Source organism: Rhinatrema bivittatum, chromosome 5, assembly GCF_901001135.1.
Source record: "Rhinatrema bivittatum chromosome 5, aRhiBiv1.1, whole genome shotgun sequence".
Lineage (NCBI taxonomy): Eukaryota > Metazoa > Chordata > Amphibia > Gymnophiona > Rhinatrematidae > Rhinatrema > Rhinatrema bivittatum.
Genome location: NC_042619.1, coordinates 9,683,003 through 9,702,846, shown reverse-complemented (window position 1 = coordinate 9,702,846; position 19,844 = coordinate 9,683,003). Strand labels below are relative to the sequence as shown.

The window sequence follows — 19,844 nt, the reverse complement described above, 5'->3', positions numbered from 1 at the left end:
ACGCAGTTTGGCTACCTCGCAAGGTGGCTGTAATGCATTGCAAAGCACACACCAGGAAATCAAACCCTATTGTCAAGGAAATCAGAGAGCAGATGAAGCAGCAAAAAGGGGCAACTCGGGAACCCTTCCAAGCAGTATTAATTGCATCGAATCATCAGGCTTCAGGCAGTCCTGGAGCTCATCACCAACGACTGCTTTCGCTCTTAAACTCTGGGCAAAACAAAATACCAAAATTATGACTGCAGTGTACCAGAATAGATTGGTTTTAGATTATCCTCTGGCCCAGGAAGGAGGGTTTGTGGAACATTTAACCTCTCCAATTGTTGTTTACAGGTAGATGACCAAAACAAGGTTATCCAAGACATCACTGATCGCATGGTCAAGATGGCACACGTCCCTGTCCAGCAATGGAATAGTGCTTGGGACTGGACCAATGGATTCCGTGGTTGGTTTTCCATGATCGGTGGATTTAAGAGCTTGTTTGTTATCCCAGCCAGTTTAATTCTGTTTTGTTTTTTAGGACCCTGAATTATTCCTTTCTTGCTCAAACCGCCTTCGTCGGGTGATGAAGGACATTGCTGAACGCAAAACAGCCACGCAGCTTCTGTCACTGTACATGTATTCCTCTGAGCCTATAGAACCTGTTTAACCATCCTCATGTTTTATCCTGGGCCATCTTCCCATACATGACAAGTTCGGGCTACAAAGGGGGGTGGAGCCATTAGGGCCCATCCGTCTCAAACCCGTGAAGAAACCATCGGACTGTTTGGGAAATTAGGGCCCCCTGAGAACTCAAATTGCTAATTTTCCTTGTTTCTGTTTCTTTCAGCTCCACAGTTGCGTTGTGATGGTGTGATACTTTTCATAAAGAATGATAAGTATCAAAGGGGGGAATGAAGGGGTCTGAACGCTTCAACCTGACAAAGGACTTCATGTACCAGAATTCCCTGCTTCATGATGGGTTTACTTACAGTCTGCAATACAGCTGTAATTAGGACATTGAGAAACTCTCTGTCAGCACATTGCACATTTTCATTTTTTGGCTTCGCTGTTCTTATTCTCTGATAAGCTTTCACTGCTGTAACCTAGATTAGAACAATGGATGTATTATGTGATGGGCTGTATTACTGCAGACTCGCGAATTCCTTTCCAGAACTGCAAGTCCCAGCAGCCTCTCCTGCAGAACATGGGAGAAGTTTCACGAAAGTTCCAGGGTGTCTAGGGAGGGGGTCAGTAGCCCCTTCAGCCGGAATATGCTCGCTCAGCAATGCTTAGAACGCATGTGTAAAAGATAAGAACTGTAAAGTGCATAAGAGTCTGCTCCTGGAGGGGAGGGGCATGCAGTTGTACTGAGCCTTTGTCTTAGCTGCATCTTGCTGGCAATAAAAGTCTATCTTTACGGATCAGTTGTCTGGACCTCCTTACTGACTAAAAAGAGACGGTTACACTTCCACTGGGGGAGCACCTTTTCAAAATAGTCCACAGCATCAAGGACCTTTTTATGATCAGTGTAATCCAAGAAAGGTTTTTAAAAAATCCAGCAACGCAAGACTTTTGAAGTTAAAATGATTGGACACTTTGGAACTGACAAAAAAAGGTCAAAATAAAGACACATTATCTACCATAAAATGATATTGCCTGTCACCTTCTCATCCCCAATCATCACATTCCGTCCCCCATCACTGGAACATAATTTATGATTCACTTATGCAGTCACAATGCTTTATATTTCCTGGTAAATGTCATCTTTTACTCATTTGAATTCTGACCTGAGCTCTCAAAAGCAGGTCCAATAACATGAGATCCCCTGATATATATTTTATTTTTATTTATTATTTCTTTATTTCTATGCAGGTCTTGCTTTCTAATTCCCTCCTGGTGCTGACTCCCCCCCCCCCCCCCTCACCTAGCATCATCATCAGTGAGCGCCCTGCAACTGCAGAGGCAGGAGGAGGGGGAGGAGCTGCCGTGCTTGTAGGGAACGAGTCCGGCAAGGAAAGGAGGAAAGAGACTTTCTCTCCTGCAAGAGAGGAGCCCCCAAGGCGTTTCTAATCTGCTTCAGGGACCCCCAGAGAGAGGAGAATGCCTGCAGGAGCTGCTGCTCAGGTAGGAGATTGCAGGCAGGGCAGAGGCAGATTCGGGCTCCTTGGGGTTTGCTGTTTAGGTTTTGCCTGCAGCTTTCTGTTTCCAGTCTGTGATCATTTATTCTGTATTGGGGGAGGGTCTCCCTGTTTTTTGCATTTGGGGCTGAGGTGAGGTCTCTGCTCCCTGTAGTTTCTGTGGGAGGATTTGTAGCAGCCCAGCTTGTTCTGCTTCCCAGTCTGCTCCTCCCCCCCCCCCTGCCATCAGTGAGCACCTCCCTCCCCACTCGCCTCCCTCTCTGTCATCAGTGAGCGCCTCCCTCCCCACTCGCCTCCCTCTCTGTCATCAGTGAGCACCTCCCTCCCCAGTCTCCTCCCCCTCTGTCATCAGTGACCACCTTCCTCCCCAGTCTCCTCCCCCTCTGTCATCAGTGAGCACCTCCCTCCCCACGCTCCTCCCCGTCTGTCATCAGTGAGCGCCAGCAGGGGGAGGGAGAGCTGCTGTGCTTGTAGGGAAAGAGCCCGGCAAGGAAGGGAGGAAAGAGACTTTCTCTCCTGCAAGAGAGGAGCCCCCAAGGCGTTTCTAATCTGCTTCAGGGACCCCCAGAGAGAGGAGAATGCCTGCAGGGGCTTCTGCTTTGGAATCACAAAAGAGACAACGCACTGAGGAGAGACCTAATATGGGTAGCCAGGACTGACTTTTCACCCAGCACCCACCCTCTCACAAATCAGTAACAAGCAATGCAATAAATAACATCAACGAGACTTAGGCAATAGTGGGATAAAACAGGCTGCAACTTTATTGTACAACAATCAGGTGCCCGAGCCAGGAATTTACATACTCCTCCCTGTGCACCCGCCACCCGCCAGCAAGGTGCACAGATCCAGCTTTGAACCATTAACATTTGCACAATACCCACGACCCCCGCCGCCATCAGCAAGGGATCGTGACCACCAGCTCCTGCCACCCTCAGCAAGGAGCCTCCCCAGGACAACTGCACCCAATTGTCCTGCCATCATCACATTACATCTCATTCAGCTCGGGCAACCCCCCACCAGCTGCGACAACACCGCTTCAAATGAACAACATGAATATAAATCACATAACATAACACGTGCTATAAGGGTGAATGGGCAGGATGCGAGTCCGGGGAGCGTCGGCAGGCAAAGAGGGGGCTGCCGATGCTCCCAGGCAACTTAATCGGCAGGATGCCTGCCAATTGGTTCGCCTCCCATGAGGGAACCAATGGGCTCTCAGCCCGCTTCCCCGAGGACGTGATACGTCCCCGGGGACGGTGACCAATGAGCGGATGCGGTGGTGCAGGCACACGCACACAATGGCCCGCCCTCCCCGCTCCATCCCCCGGGTGCCGGCACAGCTGGTGCCTGGCACCCACATTATGCCCGGGTATCTCGATACTTCGTCGGGGTGCCCTTCTCATCTACATGTACAAACAATGGGAAAACCTTCAATCATAAAGAATTACATAAACAAGAGAAAACACAAAGAAAAGAGAAATCTGTTTTATGTACTAATCACAAGAATGGTTTTAATAGGAAGGGAGATCTAGTACAACATCATAAAATCCAAACAAGACACAGGCCTTTTTCCTGTATTGAATGTAATAAAGGTTTCAAGTGTAAGATGCACTACAAAATACCCTAGAAAATCTCTGCTGGTGAAAGACCATTTTCCTGCACAGAATGTAAGAAAAACGTAGGTACAAGATCACACCTAATACCAGAAAACCCATACCAGAGAGAGACCATTTTCATGTGCTAAGTGAGGCAAAAGCTTCAGTCAGAAGAGATACCTTATAGTACACCAGAAAATCCACATTAGAGAGAGATTATTTTTATGTATTGAGTGAAGCAAAAGTTTCAATCACAAGAGAAGCCTAAATCTACAGCAGACAATCTACACTGGTGTGAGGCCAATTTCCTGCACAGAATGTGAAATAAACTTTACTAATAAATCACAGTTACTTTAAAATCCACATGGGAGAGAAACCACATACATGTACTGAATGTGAAAAAAGCTTCACTAAAAATTACACCTCATCACCAGTCACTGGTAGACTGGTGCACCAGAAGGGAAAGGTCGCAAATTCATATGCTTGGAAAAGAAACTTCAAATCACAGCAGAAGCAGAAAAACAGGAAGAAAGCAAAGATGAGGAGTATCCAGAGAAAATGCTGAGATTGAACCCAGAGCAGTTCTACAGGGAGCTGAGGAAGAACATTAATACAGCACCAACTGCTGCGTTCAGCAGCTTACAAGCTCCTCCCATGAGGTGCTCCGGCGCCGGTCTCCCTTCTCAAACACGACGGCAGTCCGCACCGTGACCCAAATACACGCCGCACAGGACACGCGGCAGGACGCCGCCGACTCTGGCCCCACTCTCCTTAGGGTGCACGCGTGCCGACTGCATTCAATTTAAAGGGCCAGCGGCGAGAATCCTTGATGACATCACAGCCTCTGCAGTATAAAAGGCCTTCCTGGAAGCCTTTCCAGTGCCTTGGCAATAGGTCAGCTTCTTTGAAGTAGTGCTTTGCCGCAGCATGTTCCTGGTCCTGGATTTTGCACCTGTCCTGAGTTCTTCCTGGTTCCTGCGCTCTGTCTTCTTGAGTTCCTGTTCTCCATGTGGTCAGTGTTTGGTCCTTGTTTTCCTCATGGTCAGCCTTCTCCCCTTGCCGTCAGTGTTCAGTGTCTTCGTTCCTGCTTGTGCTGCTCCTCATCTTCCGTCCTTCTCTCCGCCCCTTGTTGCCCTGCAGACAGATTTCTGGTTTTGACCTCAGCCTGGACTCTGACACTGCTCTTGAACTCCGTCTGACACTGACCACTGCCTGCCACCGACCTCCATATGCACCCTGACTCAGCTGGAGCTTCTCCAGACCCTGGCCTGAAACTCTTCTGAATCCTTGGATCCTCAACTCCGCAGAGGCCCGCGCCTAAGTCTCGCAGGCCCTGACACCTGAGAGCTCAACCTAAGGGGAACTCGGACTGGTATTGGTGAAGCTCCGGTTGGGCCTCTGCTTCCGCCCCCATCAGCCAGCCAACAGTGGGGATCTGCAGGGCTCCTCTCTGCAGGTTGCACCAACTCCACCTCAGTCCAAAGGTCCACGCCCACAACAACCACCAAACCTGAAATAGACGAGTTCTGCAGCAATGTCTTTGAGGATCCCATCGAGCACAAGAGAGAAGCAGGACGGCTCCCCAGCAGACAGGAGAGCCTGGGAAAGGCCAACATCAGAACTAGGGAATGGCTTGAAGGAACGAGAGCCCCGGCTCGGATGGAGTTACAGCTTTCGGTTCAAGCACTTCACTCTCCACCTAGATCTAGCAAACTGCAAAAATCAGTGGATCAGACAGCCAGAACTAAACAGGACTGAAGAAACATCCCGAAAACTAGTGACTATAGGCAAGCACGTAGACTCCAACAACAGCAGGGTAATAGAACAGAGGGGCAAAAAAAGAGGCGCCTACGGAACCAGCAAAGACCAGTTAATGCTGAAGAAAGCCATCATGGCCAGCTGTAAGAACGCCAAGCAACAACAAGGGTGAGCAATACGACCAAAAACAATCAATGGAGACTCCAACAAGGAAGGACAATGAAATTCCTAAAATATTTTTATTGTATGTCAGGCAAATGTGTCAGCGTACCAACGAGGTTCATTAGAAGATTTACTGTAGGTGATCACCATTTAGTGGAACAGCTTTGAGTAGTGAAGAGCTTCTCAGAGAAGAACAGGATGACTTTTGGTTTCAACAAATGAGACAAGGGAGGAGAGGGGAAGGAAGGTTAGGCAGGGGGTTAGGGAAGTTCCCACCCAGTCCACTCCTTACTTGGAGCGGACTGGGGAAGTGCAGAATGCGGACTTTTCAAAAGTACCATCCCCCCCCCCCCCCCCCCCGTGTGCGCATGGATTATAAAATCCAGCGCGCATGTGCGCGCAGCCACCCGATTTTATAACACGCATGTGCTGGCAGGCACATGTTATAAAACTGGTGCGTCCATGTGTGCGCGCCGGGAAGCATGCGCGCGCCTTTTAAAATCTACCCCCAAATTTGCACCTATTCAAATCAAAAATAGAAATACTAAAGACAATGGGGGAAAAAAAACCAAAAAGTTAAGCACAAAAATGGAAGAGAAGTTTATAAAAAATATTTGTTGCAAAGAGAGTTCACGGAAATGCTGTTTGGAGAAAGGTTAAACAGTATTTAGTGATGACATCGCAAAGAATGGGAAAATATTAGGATGATAATATTAAATATTAAAGGCTTACAGATGTGGCAAGATGAATTACGAAAATGAAGAAAAGAAAAGCAAGCAGCAGAGAAAGGCGAAGGAAGAGATAAGAGTGAGGTTAGAAAGGCAGATCCAGAAGCTTGGGATAGATTTACTGCACGAGCAATGGAGCAGATGATATGTATGTGGCAGACTGACCACAGGCCAGGGGCGGCCAACTCCGGTCCTCGAGAGCCACCCACAGTCCAGATTTTCAGGAGATCCACAATGAATATGCATGAGATAGATTTGCATACACGGCCTCCATTCTATGCAAATCTATCTCATGCAGATTCATTCATTGGCGATGTCCCGAAAGCCAGACCTGGTTGTGGCTCTCGAGGGCCGGACCTGGTCACCCCTGCCATAGCCCATAACGTTATAACACAACTCAGTAGTTCTGGAAGAGATCTCGCACAGTCACAGGTAACACGAGACCACTAGCGGCTGCAGCACGGTGAACGCTTGTGGCATAATCCACAGCTCGTGGCAAATGCTCAAAGGGAAATACTGATGATGTAGACGTGGATTTACTAAGCAGGGATGGATCAGAAGAAGAAGCATCACAAAAAAAGGACAAAAAGAAGAGTCATAAAGATGGACTTTTGGAAATATTAAAGATCATTGCATTTGCAAAATCTTTGTCGGAAGAAATGAAATGGAGCAATATCTTTATTTTAAAAAGGAGACTGAAGCTGCTGCAAAAGCTATAGAGGCGTTGCTTACTAAAATAGACTATAAAAGGTCAAGCAAGATCTTAAGTAAACGCCTCAGAACCATCAGTGTTCTGCTGCTGGAACAACCGAAGGGCTTGACATGGTGATGCTCGTGTCTAGACAACGTTTTTACAATCAAATAATATAAAAAAGAGAATTTAAACCAGAAATGCATTTACAGCTGAATTTTCAAAGGAGTTACACGTGTAAATGCAACATACAGTCGTAGCAATTTTCAAAAGTTAAGTGCACTTACGTGTGTAAACCCTAGGGGGCAATTCAGTGGCCTATATTGTAGCAATTTTCAAAAGCCTCTTAATGCAGGCCACGTGCATTTACACATGTAAAACCCAGTTCTAAGCATGGAAATGCTTTTGAAAATCAGGCCATTTTATAAAAGCATTCGGGAAGCTTGACTGTAATACAGTGTGGCAGATTTCAGGGAAGGGCAGACACCCTCAGGAATTACCAAGTGCCTTCCAACATATCTCGATGATAATACACACACGTATCTATTGATTACGGAAAAGAACTTACAAAAGTGAGTGAAACAAAACAAGGAGTCCCCCAAGGCTGTAACTTATCGCTGATACGGATGTCCTCCTTAGAGAAGAGAAGAACTGAAGTGACCCCAGCACATCACTGAATCGCAGACCTTTATAAATGCACTTTTACTGACGGCCCTTATGTTATTTAGAGCAGGAAATGGACTTCAGTAATCAATTATATTAAGACCAGAAACTCAGAATCTCTCTAAAGAAAATAAAATCAATTGCGTTTAGTTTTTGATTATTTATATTCTGCTTTTCGGAACGTCAGAGCGGATCACGTTCAGGTGCTGTAAGGGTTTCCCTATCCCCAGAGAGCTTACAATCCAAGGCTTAGATTCATTAAGCTGTGATTTATTATTTTTTTATCAAGGGAGGGGCCTAATATCGCAGGAGAGCAGGGGGGGGGGAGTCCCGAGTTATTGTGCCTCTCCCCAACAAAATATTAAAGGCAATATCGCCGCGTCCTTTTCCCTCGCGTGAAAATAGAACAGAATGCAGCTGAGGCTCAGAAAACGCGCGATGGCGTTCCCCCAAACCGCAGGCCACCACTGCTTTAAAGAGCCATGCAGCTCACCGTGACCCCTAGCGCGGCTCGATAAATCTCCCTCTAAGTTTGCACCTGAAGCCCCTTGCCCAGAAGGAGCGGCAGAGCGTTATGAACGCTGGCTTCTCTTGTTTGCAGCCCGCTGCTCTAACCACTAGGCAGCTACTCCTCTGTTTACCAGAAAATGGCCCATCAGGACCAAGACGGTCATCGGCAACGCTGTTCAAAGAATTTCTCATTTTAGTTTCCTTGCTCGTGACATTACTTTTAGTTATGAGCACGATAATTACTTTTCTATGGTACCAAAATAATGAGCTATGCCTAAAAAAAAGATGTTAGCTGAATTCAGCCAGTCGAAATTAAGAAATTAAATCAGAAATGGATTGTAGGGAATTGCAGGAGGATCTTGCGAGATTGGGGGATTTCAATGGCAGAGGAAATTTAGTGCAGACAAGTGCAAAGTGATGCACATAGGAAAGAATAATCCAAACTGCAGATTCACAATCCATATTAGGAGTCACCTGCCGGGAAAAGGATCTCAGACTCGTTGTGGACAATACGTTGAAATCCTCAGCTCAGTGTACAGCAACAGTCAAAAACGCAAATAAAATGTTCTGTGTTATTAGGAAAAGAATAGTAACAGGTCCAATCGAAATACCTGGAGCAGCTAGAACTCAGCCTTGTCTTATGAAGAAAGTTTCACCTGACAGGATCCTTCTTCTTCTCAACCAAGGTTTGCCTTTCCAACCCAGCTGAGGCTCCCAGGTTACCATCCTGCTGTCAGTATGTCACACACTTGTCCGTCAGGCAATATGTTGAAATCCTCGTATGACTGGGTCCTTCCCCAAACCTATCAGCACTGTTACCAAACAACAATTCACTCGGAAACAGGGAACTCGCAGTTTCTATTTCTTCTCCACTGCACTCTCTCGGGCCGATACAGTAAAGTGCGCTCCGAAACTCCATGAAACTGATGTAAATGGGGCACCCTAAGTTAAGAAATAAATAATTACATAAAATTACCTTGACCCTGGGTCCCTGGGGAAGAGGGGCTGCGGCGGAGTGACCCCTGCTGTGACCGGCGCGGTGTCCCGGTGGTGAGGTAGTGGGGCGCTGCGGTGGAGTTCACTGTTAGCCCGGGTTTGGCCGCGCGTTTTCGATGCGCTAGCTTTACCCCTTATTCAGTAAGGGGTAATAGCACGTCGAAAATGCGCGGCCAACCTCCCAAAACTAATAGCGCCCGCAACATGCAAATGCATGCTGATGGCCCTATTAGTCATTCCCGCGTGATACAGTAAATAAAATGTGCAGCCAAGCCCCACATTTTACTTTCAGAAATTAGCGCCTACCCAAAGGCTGGCGTTAATTTCTGCAGGCACCGGGAAAGTGCACAGAAAAGCAGCAAAATCTGCTTTTCTGTGCACCCTCCGACTTAATATCATGGTGATATTAAGTCGGAGGCCCCAAAAATATTTTAAATCGGCCCGCGGCCCGCGGGTCGGAAGACAGACGCTCAATTATGCCGACATCCATTTTCCGAGCCCGTGGCTGTCAGCGGGCTCGAGAACCGACGCTGGCAAAATTGAGCGTCGGCTGTCAAACCCGCTGACAGCCGCCACTCGCGCCTCTTTTTACCGCGGGCCCTAATTTGCATAGGCCACCCTCCTGAATCGCGCGCCGGGAGAGTGGGCGCTCGCCGGCTCTCCCGCGCGTTTTTCTGTATCGGCCTGTCTGTTAGCAAGTCAGCATTGCGCGGTTTCGTCTTTCTTTTCTGAACTGCAGCGTGCTGGGCAACTCAGCGTTGCTGATGGAGTCAGAGAAGTCACATTTTAAAGTCCTTTTTTTCCCTCCTGCAGCTTCTGGTAGCAAGTGACCGACTGTGCTCCTTCTGGCAGGGCTTCATTGGTTAGAGAGTCAGCCTTCTCCTCCTCCCTCCCCTGTGCCTCATTCAGTCCATCCCACTCACGTCCCCAGGGCCTCTCCTGACTTCCCTCACTGCTCATCACTCGCCTCAGAGCGGCCCCTTGCATTCCACCCTCACTGTCAAGTGAGGACTTTGTTGACTTCTTTATCAATAAGAAGATCATTGAGCTGACAAAGGGTTTGCCAGGCTCTACAAACACCCCGCCACCCGCCACCCCCATCTCTTCCTCTCCTCCTGTTTCCTGGTCTGCCTTCCATCTTCCTTCAACAAGTATAAGGGGTAAAAATATCGCGTCGAAAACGCGCGGCCAAACGGGGGCTAACAGTGCACTCAGCCTGAGCGCACTTTACTGCATCGGCCCGAAAGGAAGGAACGGAAATGGCCCGAGATTCGTGTGATTGAGGACAGGGCGCCGGGGAGGCTGCAGGTAAAGAGAGTATGGGCGGCTGCTACAGCCTCAGAAAACTCTCGTATTCTTCCTCCATTAATCCTGCTGTGAACCGTCCCCAGGAATTATTTTCTGCTTTGGACAGGATACGCTGCCCGCCCTCAGGATTCGGCATCTCCGATGTCTTTGCTCAGTTTGGCTCTGATAAAATGACCTCTACCCCGGTCCTCTTAAGGGCCAGAGCATTGGGTTAAACTGCGTTTTCTCCAGATCTCAGGAACTTCCTTTAGAAGACGCTGGATTGCTCATTCAGCAGATAAAATGGATTCGACATGATGCTCGACTCCTGTCCAAGCTTAATTAAGAAAGGCAAGAAGAATCTCCTTGCCCCTACTATGACGATCTACCAATTCCTCCTTATCCAGTGGCATTGTGCTGACATTTTTAAAGGACACTACTGAAGAAGTCAAATGGGACCACAAAATCCTCAATAATTATCGTCCCTTTACTAAGATCCCCTTTTCCCATTGGGTTCTGGCGGGGGGGGGGGGGGGGCATGTCATTTGTTTAAAATATAGATTTCAGGACGGAGCTGGGCTTTATTTGATAGGCCCTGGAGGGACACTGAATGAATTGTGGGGGGGGGGGGGGGGCACAGTAACTTTTCGTCAGGACAGCAAAAAAGCTAGCACAGGACCTGGCAGTACTCCAGGTGAGGCCTCACCAAGGACCTGTACAAGGGGATTATCACCTCCTTTCTCTTACTAGATATCCCTCTCTCTATGCAGCCCAGCATTCTTCTGGCTTTTGCTATCGCCTTCTCACATTGCTTTGCCATCTTTAGATCGCTAGACACTATCACCCCAAGGTCCCTCTCTTTCTCCGTGCACAACAGCCCTTCCCCCACCATCTCATACAGCTCTTTTAGATTAACGCACCCCAGATGCAGGACTCTGCACTTCTTGGCATTGAATCCCAGATGCCATATCTTCAACAACTCTTCTAATTTCCTTAAATCCCGTCTCATTCTCTCCACTCCTTCCGGCGTGTCCACTCTGTTGTAGATCTTAGTATCATATGCAAATAGACAAACCTTACCTTCTATCACTTTCAAAATGTCGCTCACAGAATCGGTCCCAACACCAATCCTTGTAGCATTTACCATCACGCTCTGTCTTCTGTCCGTCAACCAGTTTGTAATCCACGCTGTCTCCTAGGCGCTCACTCCCAAGCTTCTCATTTTATTCACAAGCCTCCTATGTGGAACGATATCAAAAGCTTTGCTGAAATCCAAGTAGATCACATCATGCGCTCTTCCTCAATCCAATTCTTTAGTCATCCAATCAGGACCTTCCCCTGGTGAATTCTTGCTGCCTCGGATCAAACAGTCTACCAGATTGTAGATAGTTCACTATCCTTTCCTTCAGCAGAGTCTCCATTACTTTTCCCACCACCAAGATGAGGCTCATTGGCCTGAGATTTCCTACGTCCTCTGCTCCCACTCTTGTGAAGCGGGACCACCACCGCTCTTCTCCAATTACTCGGCACCACTCCCGTTTCTAGAGATCTATTGAACAGGTCTTTCAGTGGACCCGCCAGCACATCTCTGAGCTCCCTCAGTATCCCTGGATGAACCTCATCCGGCCCCATGGCTTTGTCCACTTTCAGTTTTCTGAGCTCTTCCCATACATTCTCTTCTGTAAATGGAGTTTCGTCTACCCTATCCCCATCCATAGTCTTGTTAACTAGCGATGGTCCTTCTCCGTGGTCTTCTTTAGTGAACACCAAACTGAAGAATTTGTTTAATATTTCCGCCACTTCTTTGTCTCTCTCTACACATTGATCCTTGTCACCTTTCACTAAACCACTTCAGGCCTTCCTTCTTTCTCTGATGTAACAGAAAAATTTTTGTCACCTCGCTTTACCTCTTTGGCAATCCTTTCTTCTGCCTGACTTTTTGCTGTCTTGATTTCTTTCTTCGTCTCCCTCAGTTTCACCAGATTTCTTCCTTGTGCTCCTCCCTTTGGGATCCTTTATATTTCCTGAATGTTCTTTTTGCTTTTATTTTTTTCAGCCACCTCCTTTGAGAACCAGTTAAATTCCTTATTTCTCTTGCTTTTGTTTGCTTTTCTATCATATAGATGTGTTGCCTTTGTAATTGCTCCTTATAGCTTGACCCACTGTTCCACATCTCTTGTTTTCTCCCTGTCATCTAGTTCTGCCTCCAGATATTTTCCCCTTTTGACAAAGTCCATATTTTTGAAATTCAAAACTCAGGTCTTTGTGCGACTTCTCCATATCCTATTTGCAATATCAAACCATACCGTTTGATGATCACTGGTGCTGAGGTGGGCACTCACCCGGACATTAGGGACATTATCCCCATTAGTGAGCACTAAATCGAGTATAGCTCCCTCCCTCATAGGTTCCATTACCATTTGTTTGAACAGAGTCCCTTGCAGGGCATCCACTATCTCTCTACTACTGTTAGATTCTGCAGAAGGGATTCTCCAGTCTACACCCTGCAGATTAAAATCTCCAACAATCACCACTTCTCCCTTCTTTCCCACCTTTATAATGTCTTTGATCAGGTCTCCGTCAAGTTCTTCCATTTGATTTGGAGGCCTGTAAACCACTCCAATATAAATGGATGCCCCATCATCTTTTTTTAGGACAGCCCATAGTGCTTCTTTTTTGCCCCATCTTCCTTGCAGCTCAGATGCTTGGATATTGTTTTTGACATAAAGAGCCACTCTTCCCCCCCCCCCCCTTTTCTGTCTTTCCTTAACAAGTTATAGCCTGGTATTGCGGTATCCCAGTCATGAGATTCTGTGAATCACGTCTCCATGACAGCAACAACATCCAAGTCCGCCTCCACCATTAGGGCTTGCAGATCTGGGATTTTATTGCCCAAACTACGAGCATTTGTGCTCATAGCTTTCCAGCTTTTCTCGTTCGGGTTACTGCTTTTCTTGGACTCCTTTTGTGACTTATTCAGCTGAGTTTTGTTATCCACTTCACTCTTTTCCATTGCATTTGTATTTGGGGAGTGACATTCTAATTTCCTTCTGCCAGCCCCGGCATCTAGTTTAAATGCCTTATGACATAGCATTTGAATTTATCTCTTAGGATCCTTTTTCCTGCCACAGACAGATGTAAGCCATCTTTGACAAAGAGCTTTTTACTGTTCCTTACATGGGCCCAGCTCCCAACATATCCAAAACTTTGTTCCTTACACCAGGATTTGAGCCCTACATTGAAGTTATTAATATGACTTAGCCTCTCCTTCCCCTTTCCATGAACAGGTAACACTTCTGAAAAGGCAATGGTTGTCTTCATATGACTAAGCTGCTTCGCTAGAGACTGGAAATCTCTCTGTACTGCTTGGATGCTGTTTCTAGCAAGGTCGTTGGTTCCCAGATGGATGATCTTTGCTTTCTTCTTTGATCACTTTGACTATCTGAATAGCAATTCTGCCGGTCGATGATCCTGGAAGGCTTTTAACTGTAGTGTTTCCCTCGCCAAGAGTTCCCAGATTAGTGCCTCTGATGACTGAGTCACCTAGCACAATGAGCTTTTTCTTATGGTTATTGATTGTATTATGGAATTTCTGCGTGCATTGGGTTTCTTCTTTCCTTTCAGATACCACTTCAATCTCCATCGCTAGAGCGTCTTCATTATCTAATACAGAGAAGGCGTTTTGTACTTGTGTTACTTGAGAGAATGTGTCTCTGCCTCACAGGTCTTATTCTACCAGAGCCCTCAGTAATCCATTTGTTCTTGGGTTCCTGTACGCTCTGTGTAAGTGTGTATGTGTGTGTGTTTGTGTTATGACCTCCGGCCGCAGCAGCCCACAACCGGGGCTGACTGTCATGGCCGCCGGCCGCAGCGGTCCGCAGCCGGGACCCAACACTTACCCGCGGCGTCGGGTCTCTTCTGAGGCTCCTGCAGGTGCAGGGAGCCTCCAACGACGTTCTCCGCGCGGCCTGGGCCGCTGCTTGGCTGGCCACGGGGCTCCTGTGACCTACCAACTGCGGTTGCCTACCATTTTGCGTATACATAACTCTTTCCACACCTCCCTTTTAAAACCTCTGGTTCTCACCTGGCCTCATCGAAAAGTTCCTGATGCTTCTCCACCCCGAGCAGAGGAGGGTACGATATATCAAGTACACGAAGTACTAGATGTCCGAAAACGGGGCAACATATCGGAGTACCTCCTAGCGTGGGAAGGATTTGGACCAGAAGAGAACTCGTGGGAACCTGCTAAGAACATCCTGGATAAAACTCTTCTTCAGAACTTTCACAATGAACATCCGAGTAAACCAAAGCCTTCTAGAGGGAGGCCTAGAGGAGGGGGTACTGTTATGACCTCCGGCCGCGGCAGTCCACGACCGGGGCAGACTGTCATGGTCGCCGGCCGCAGCGGTCCGCGGCCGAGACCCAGCACTTACCCGCGGCGTCAGGTCTCTTCTGAGGCTCCTGCAGGTGCAGGGAGCCTCCAATGACGTTCTCCGCGCGGCCTGGGCCGCTGCTTGGCTGGCCACGGGGTTCTGCTCCATGCGGTGACTCCGCCCCTTTTTTCTCTGCTGCACTAGGGCCGCACGCATGGCTGAAGACAAGATTTAAAGGGGCCACGACTGGAAGTGTCGTGGCTCCCTTCTGAAGCACCTCCTCCAGGTTCCTGTATTTAAAGGCAAAGTCTGCCCCTCAGACCTTGCCTTGGTATTGAGGTTCCGGCCTGAGTGTGTTCCTGGCTCCTGGTTCTTGGTTCTTCGTCCCGCTCTTCTCCCCTGCTCCATGGATTGATTCTTGGCTCCTGACCTCTGGACTGGTGGACGTGTTTTCTCCTGGCTTGATCCCGGTACGGCGTTGGACCCTTCTCCTGGCTTGATCCCGGTACGGCTCTGGACCCTTCTCCTGCCTTGACCCTGGACTGGACTCGGACCCCGCTGGTATATTGATTCTCGGACCGGTTTTGGACTCTTCCTCATCTCCGTCCTCAGCCTGTCTCGACCTGCTGGAGGCGCCAGCCATCTGGAACCCACGACCTGCAGGAGGCGCCTGCATCCAGACCTTCTACAGTCTTCAGAGGAGTCGTCTAAGTCCCAGCGGCCGGACCCCTACGGGCTCCTCCTGGGGGGGTCGCGTGCTTCCAAGGTGAAGACTTCTAGCAAGTCTCTACAGTCCAAGAGGCCTCGCCCTTCGACGGTAGTCATCTACCTCGAAACAAGGGTCCACTTTCACAACAGTTTGTGTGTCGGGGGGGATATGTGGGCTGCAAAATTGTGAAGAATGGGTGTCTTTGGGTCACACGTCTTATCGTTTTGTTTTTGTAACTTACAAGTTAGTTTCATTTCTGCTTTCTGACGTGTGCAATAGCCTGACTGTAAGCAACGCCTACCTATCAGTATTAATGTATAAAAGCCAGCTCCCCAGGGGAGTGTCATGCAGTTTTTCTGAGCACTTGTCTCGGCTGCATCTTGCTAGCAAATAAAGTCTATCTTTTACGGACCAGTTGTCTGGGGTCTCTTTTCTGACGGTAACAAGCCCACTGTAAACCACTTTTTTTCCTGGGATTTTGAATTTTCGGTGGTAATCGAGAAACGATTCTTGAATTATGTAAGGTGGGTGAGGATTTCTGGGTGGTTTCTGATACTTTCTATATTGCAGTTAATTGAGCTTTAACTTGAGTCAAGTCCTTTCTCAGGGCAGAGAGTTCTGGACTAATGGGGCAAGCCCAAAGTTTCCAGATGATTTGCCTCAAGATAAAGGCTCCACAATTATTACATTGGATAGACCTCATTTTGCTTTTTTCATTTGATAGAGAACACCTTAAGAATTATCAGATTAACAGATTATCTCGTTATCTATTGCATTCAAACTATATTAGGAGAAGAAAGCCTGGGGTGGGTGGGAATTAAACATTTGGTATTGCCTACTTTACTTTTAGCTTACATGAAGCTCTAGGGATTTTAATTCTCTCTCCCGCTGAGCAGTCCACACTGACTCAGCTTTTGAAGCTTGAAGCCCTTGTGGGCAGGAGCTAACCAGAAGCAGAATGGCAACTGAAACCTGAAAACCTCTGCACTTTCTGGCTGCTCTGGGCTTGGAACACCCCCTCCCGGGATAGTCTGCCCGCTGTTAGTTAAGCGGCATTCTTCAATTATTTAATTCTCTCTCGCAAAGATTTAAACTCAGTAGTCCAGGCTACCTGCCCGCACAGCGCTTCAGACTGAGCGATCCCCAGTAAGGCACCACAGACACCCCACAATGCAAACGCACAAAACGTTTGAATATATTCCAAAACTTTGCAGCGTACAGAACCGATGCTAAGCGGAGCCCAAGCCGAGTCCTGCAGAGTGGAAGAGGAAGACGTATGGCCTGTGTTCCGGCACTTGTACGGTTTACTGCGAGAACAATTAAAAACTGCGGAGGATCCTGCATGCTCGTCTCCCCAAGATAGCGCGGTGCAGATGAGACAACAAAAGCTGTCCTGGAAAAGGAGTGATATTTTGCAAGTGGTCACACTGTAGGGCAGGCAGCGGGCACATCGCAGCAGTATGGACCAGAAAAAATAGACTGGAAGGGCAGTTTGGTCTTTTCTGCTGTCGTCTACATTCTAATGGACACACAGGAGCCACATTAATAACTGTAATTGTCCCTTCTGTAATGTGTAACTTTATCTCGATGTTAGTATCATTATTTTGTACACTTTTTCCTTTCTATTTTAACCACTTTGGCCGCACATGAACAAATTGTCTTGCCAATAAAGTTATCTGAATCCTCCCCCCCCCCCCTTCCTCTATGCATCATCAGTGAGCGCCGGTAGGATGAGGAGGGGGAGGAGCTGCTGTGCTTGTAGGGAAAGAGCCCGACAAGGAAGGGAGGAAAGAGACTTTCTCTCCTGCAAGAGAGGAGCCCCCAAGGCGTTTCTAATCTGCTTCAGAGACCCCCAGAGAGAGGAGAATGCCTGCAGGAGCTGCTGCTCAGGTAGGAGATTGCAGGCAGTGCAGAGGCAGACCGGGCTTTAATAGCACCAGACCAGAGCTGGGCTTTGGGCTCCCTGTGAGAGAAATTGTTACTCAGGATCCAGCACTTGAGATTGCAGGCACTGCAGAGGCAGACCGGGCTTTAATAGCACCAGACCAGACCTGGGCTTTGGGCTCCCTGGGTGAGAAATTGTTACTCAGGATCCAGCACTTGAGATTGCAGGCACTGCAGAGGCAGACCGGGCTTTAATAGCACCAGACCAGACCTGGGCTTTGGGCTCCCTGTGTGAGAAATTGTTACTCAGGGATCCAGCACTTGAGATTGCAGGCAGGGCAGAGGCAGACCGGGCTTTAATAGCACCAGACCAGAGCTGGGCTTTGGGCTCCCTGTGTGAGAAATTGTTACTCAGGGATCCAGCACTTGAGATTGCAGGCACTGCAGAGGCAGACCGGGCTTTAATAGTACCAGACCAGAGCTGGGCTTTGGGCTCCCTGTGTGAGAAATTGTTACTCAGGGATCCAGCACTTGAGATTGCAGGCAGGGCAGAGGCAGACCGGGCTTTAATAGCACCAGACCAGAGCTGAGCTTTGGGCTCCCTGTGAGAGAAATTGTTACTCAGGATCCAGCACTTGAGATTGCAGGCACTGCAGAGGCAGACCGGGCTTTAATAGCACCAGACCAGAGCTGGGCTTTGGGCTCCCTGTGAGAGAAATTGTTACTCAGGGATCCAGCACTTGAGATTGCAGGCACTGCAGAGGCAGACCTGGCTTTAATAGCACCAGACCAGAGCTGGGCTTTGGGCTCCCTGGGTGAGAAATTGTTACTCAGGGATCCAGCACTTGAGATTGCAGGCACTGCAGAGGCAGACCGGGCTTTAATAGCACCAGACCAGAGCTGGACTTTGGGCTCCCTGTGAGAGAAATTGTTACTCAGGATCCAGCACTTGAGATTGCAGGCAGTGCAGAGGCAGACCGGGCTTTAATAGCACCAGACCAGAGCTGGGCTTTGGGCTCCCTGGGTGAGAAATTGTTACTCAGGGATCCAGCACTTGAGATTGCAGGCAGTGCAGAGGCAGACCGGGCTTTAATAGCACCAGACCAGAGCTGGGCTTTGGGCTCCCTGGGTGAGAAATTGTTACTCAGGGATCCAGCACTTGAGATTGCAGGCAGTGCAGAGGCAGACCGGGCTTTAATAGCACCAGACCAGAGCTGGGCTTTGGGCTCCCTGGGTGAGAAATTGTTACTCAGGATCCAGCACTTGAGATTGCAGGCACTGCAGAGGCAGACCGGGCTTTAATAGCACCAGACCAGAGCTGGGCTTTGGGCTTCCTGTGAGAGAAATTGTTCCCTGTACGTACCAGGATCAGTCCAGACAGCTGGGTTATGCCTCCCGTCCAGCAGATGGAGTCAGAGAGAAACTGAAAAGGCACCACCTATACCCTGGTGCGCCCCCCCCCCTGCGATCCTTCAGTATATCTCTGACTCCAGCAGATGAGAGAGCATAACCTGCGGTCCTGATCTCCTGAAAAAAAACCCAAAATCACAGAAAGTTTATTGAGAGGAGTGAGATGCTCCACTATTTCAGATTTGATTTAAGTTATCTGAGAGGCAACTGTGACTAGAACTCGGGAAAAGCTGAAGTGAGGAGCCATAGCAGGCAAGGCAGGGCTTAGCCCTGAAGCCTTTCCCCGGAGTACATTTTGCCCAGCCCAGTGAGAGGAGGGGGAGTATTCACCGGTGGGCCGGTCACTTTCCCCCTCCGCCTCCAGGGAAGCCCATCCCTCGGAGGAAGTTGGCAGAAGGAGTTTTCTCCTTTCTGCAGGCTCCAAGCGTTTTCAAAGTTTGTAAAAAAAAAAAAAAAAAGAAGTGCTGCATTGCTAGCTGCCGCGGAAAGCACTGTTGATTTAAAAAAAAAAAAAAAAACCCGAGGTGTTTTTACTAATTCCCTGCCTGCTGTACTCTCTGGGTCTCCGGAGGGGGTGGCCTGCCACCCGTCCCTATTTCGCGCTCATTTCGCTTCAGGGCAATGCCCAGGGGACTCGTTTGTGTCGCGTGCGGGGAGTCGGGGCTCCGGCTCTCGCGCGAAGGCCTCTGTTCCCGGTGCATTCCCGGGGATGAGGGGCCTTCGCGGAGAGCAGCCCCGACTGAGAAGTCACTCCCTTCGCGGCTGATCTACTTGGGTGGCATCGCGGGAGTGTTCCCGAGTGCAGAGGCGGCGGCCATTTTGGATCGCGCGGCGGCCATTTTAATTCGACCCGATCGTGAGGCGGATCTGTCAGAGGAGGAAGAGGATGATGAACCCCTCTCCCCACCGGAGTTAAGTCCTCCCAGGGGCCGCGATTCTTCTGGGCATGCTAAGGGGG

At 48.7% G+C, this 19,844-nt stretch overlaps 1 protein-coding gene across 2 annotated transcripts in view; it reads left to right on the top strand.

The window, feature by feature from the left end:
* Nucleotides 1-1,965: 1,965 nt before the first annotated feature.
* LOC115091783 (oocyte zinc finger protein XlCOF6-like) overlaps nucleotides 1,966-19,844 on the top strand; it is a 36,480-nt gene continuing 18,601 nt past the window's right edge. The window contains exon 1 of one of the 2 annotated variants that reach the window (XM_029601993.1): nucleotides 1,966-2,106. In XM_029601993.1, coding sequence (XP_029457853.1) covers nucleotides 2,083-2,106 — 24 coding nt within the window. In that variant the 5' untranslated portion in view covers nucleotides 1,966-2,082. Of the gene's footprint in view, nucleotides 2,107-17,360; nucleotides 17,483-19,844 lie in introns of those variants that run through there. The other variant, XM_029601992.1, reaches the window with a different exon arrangement.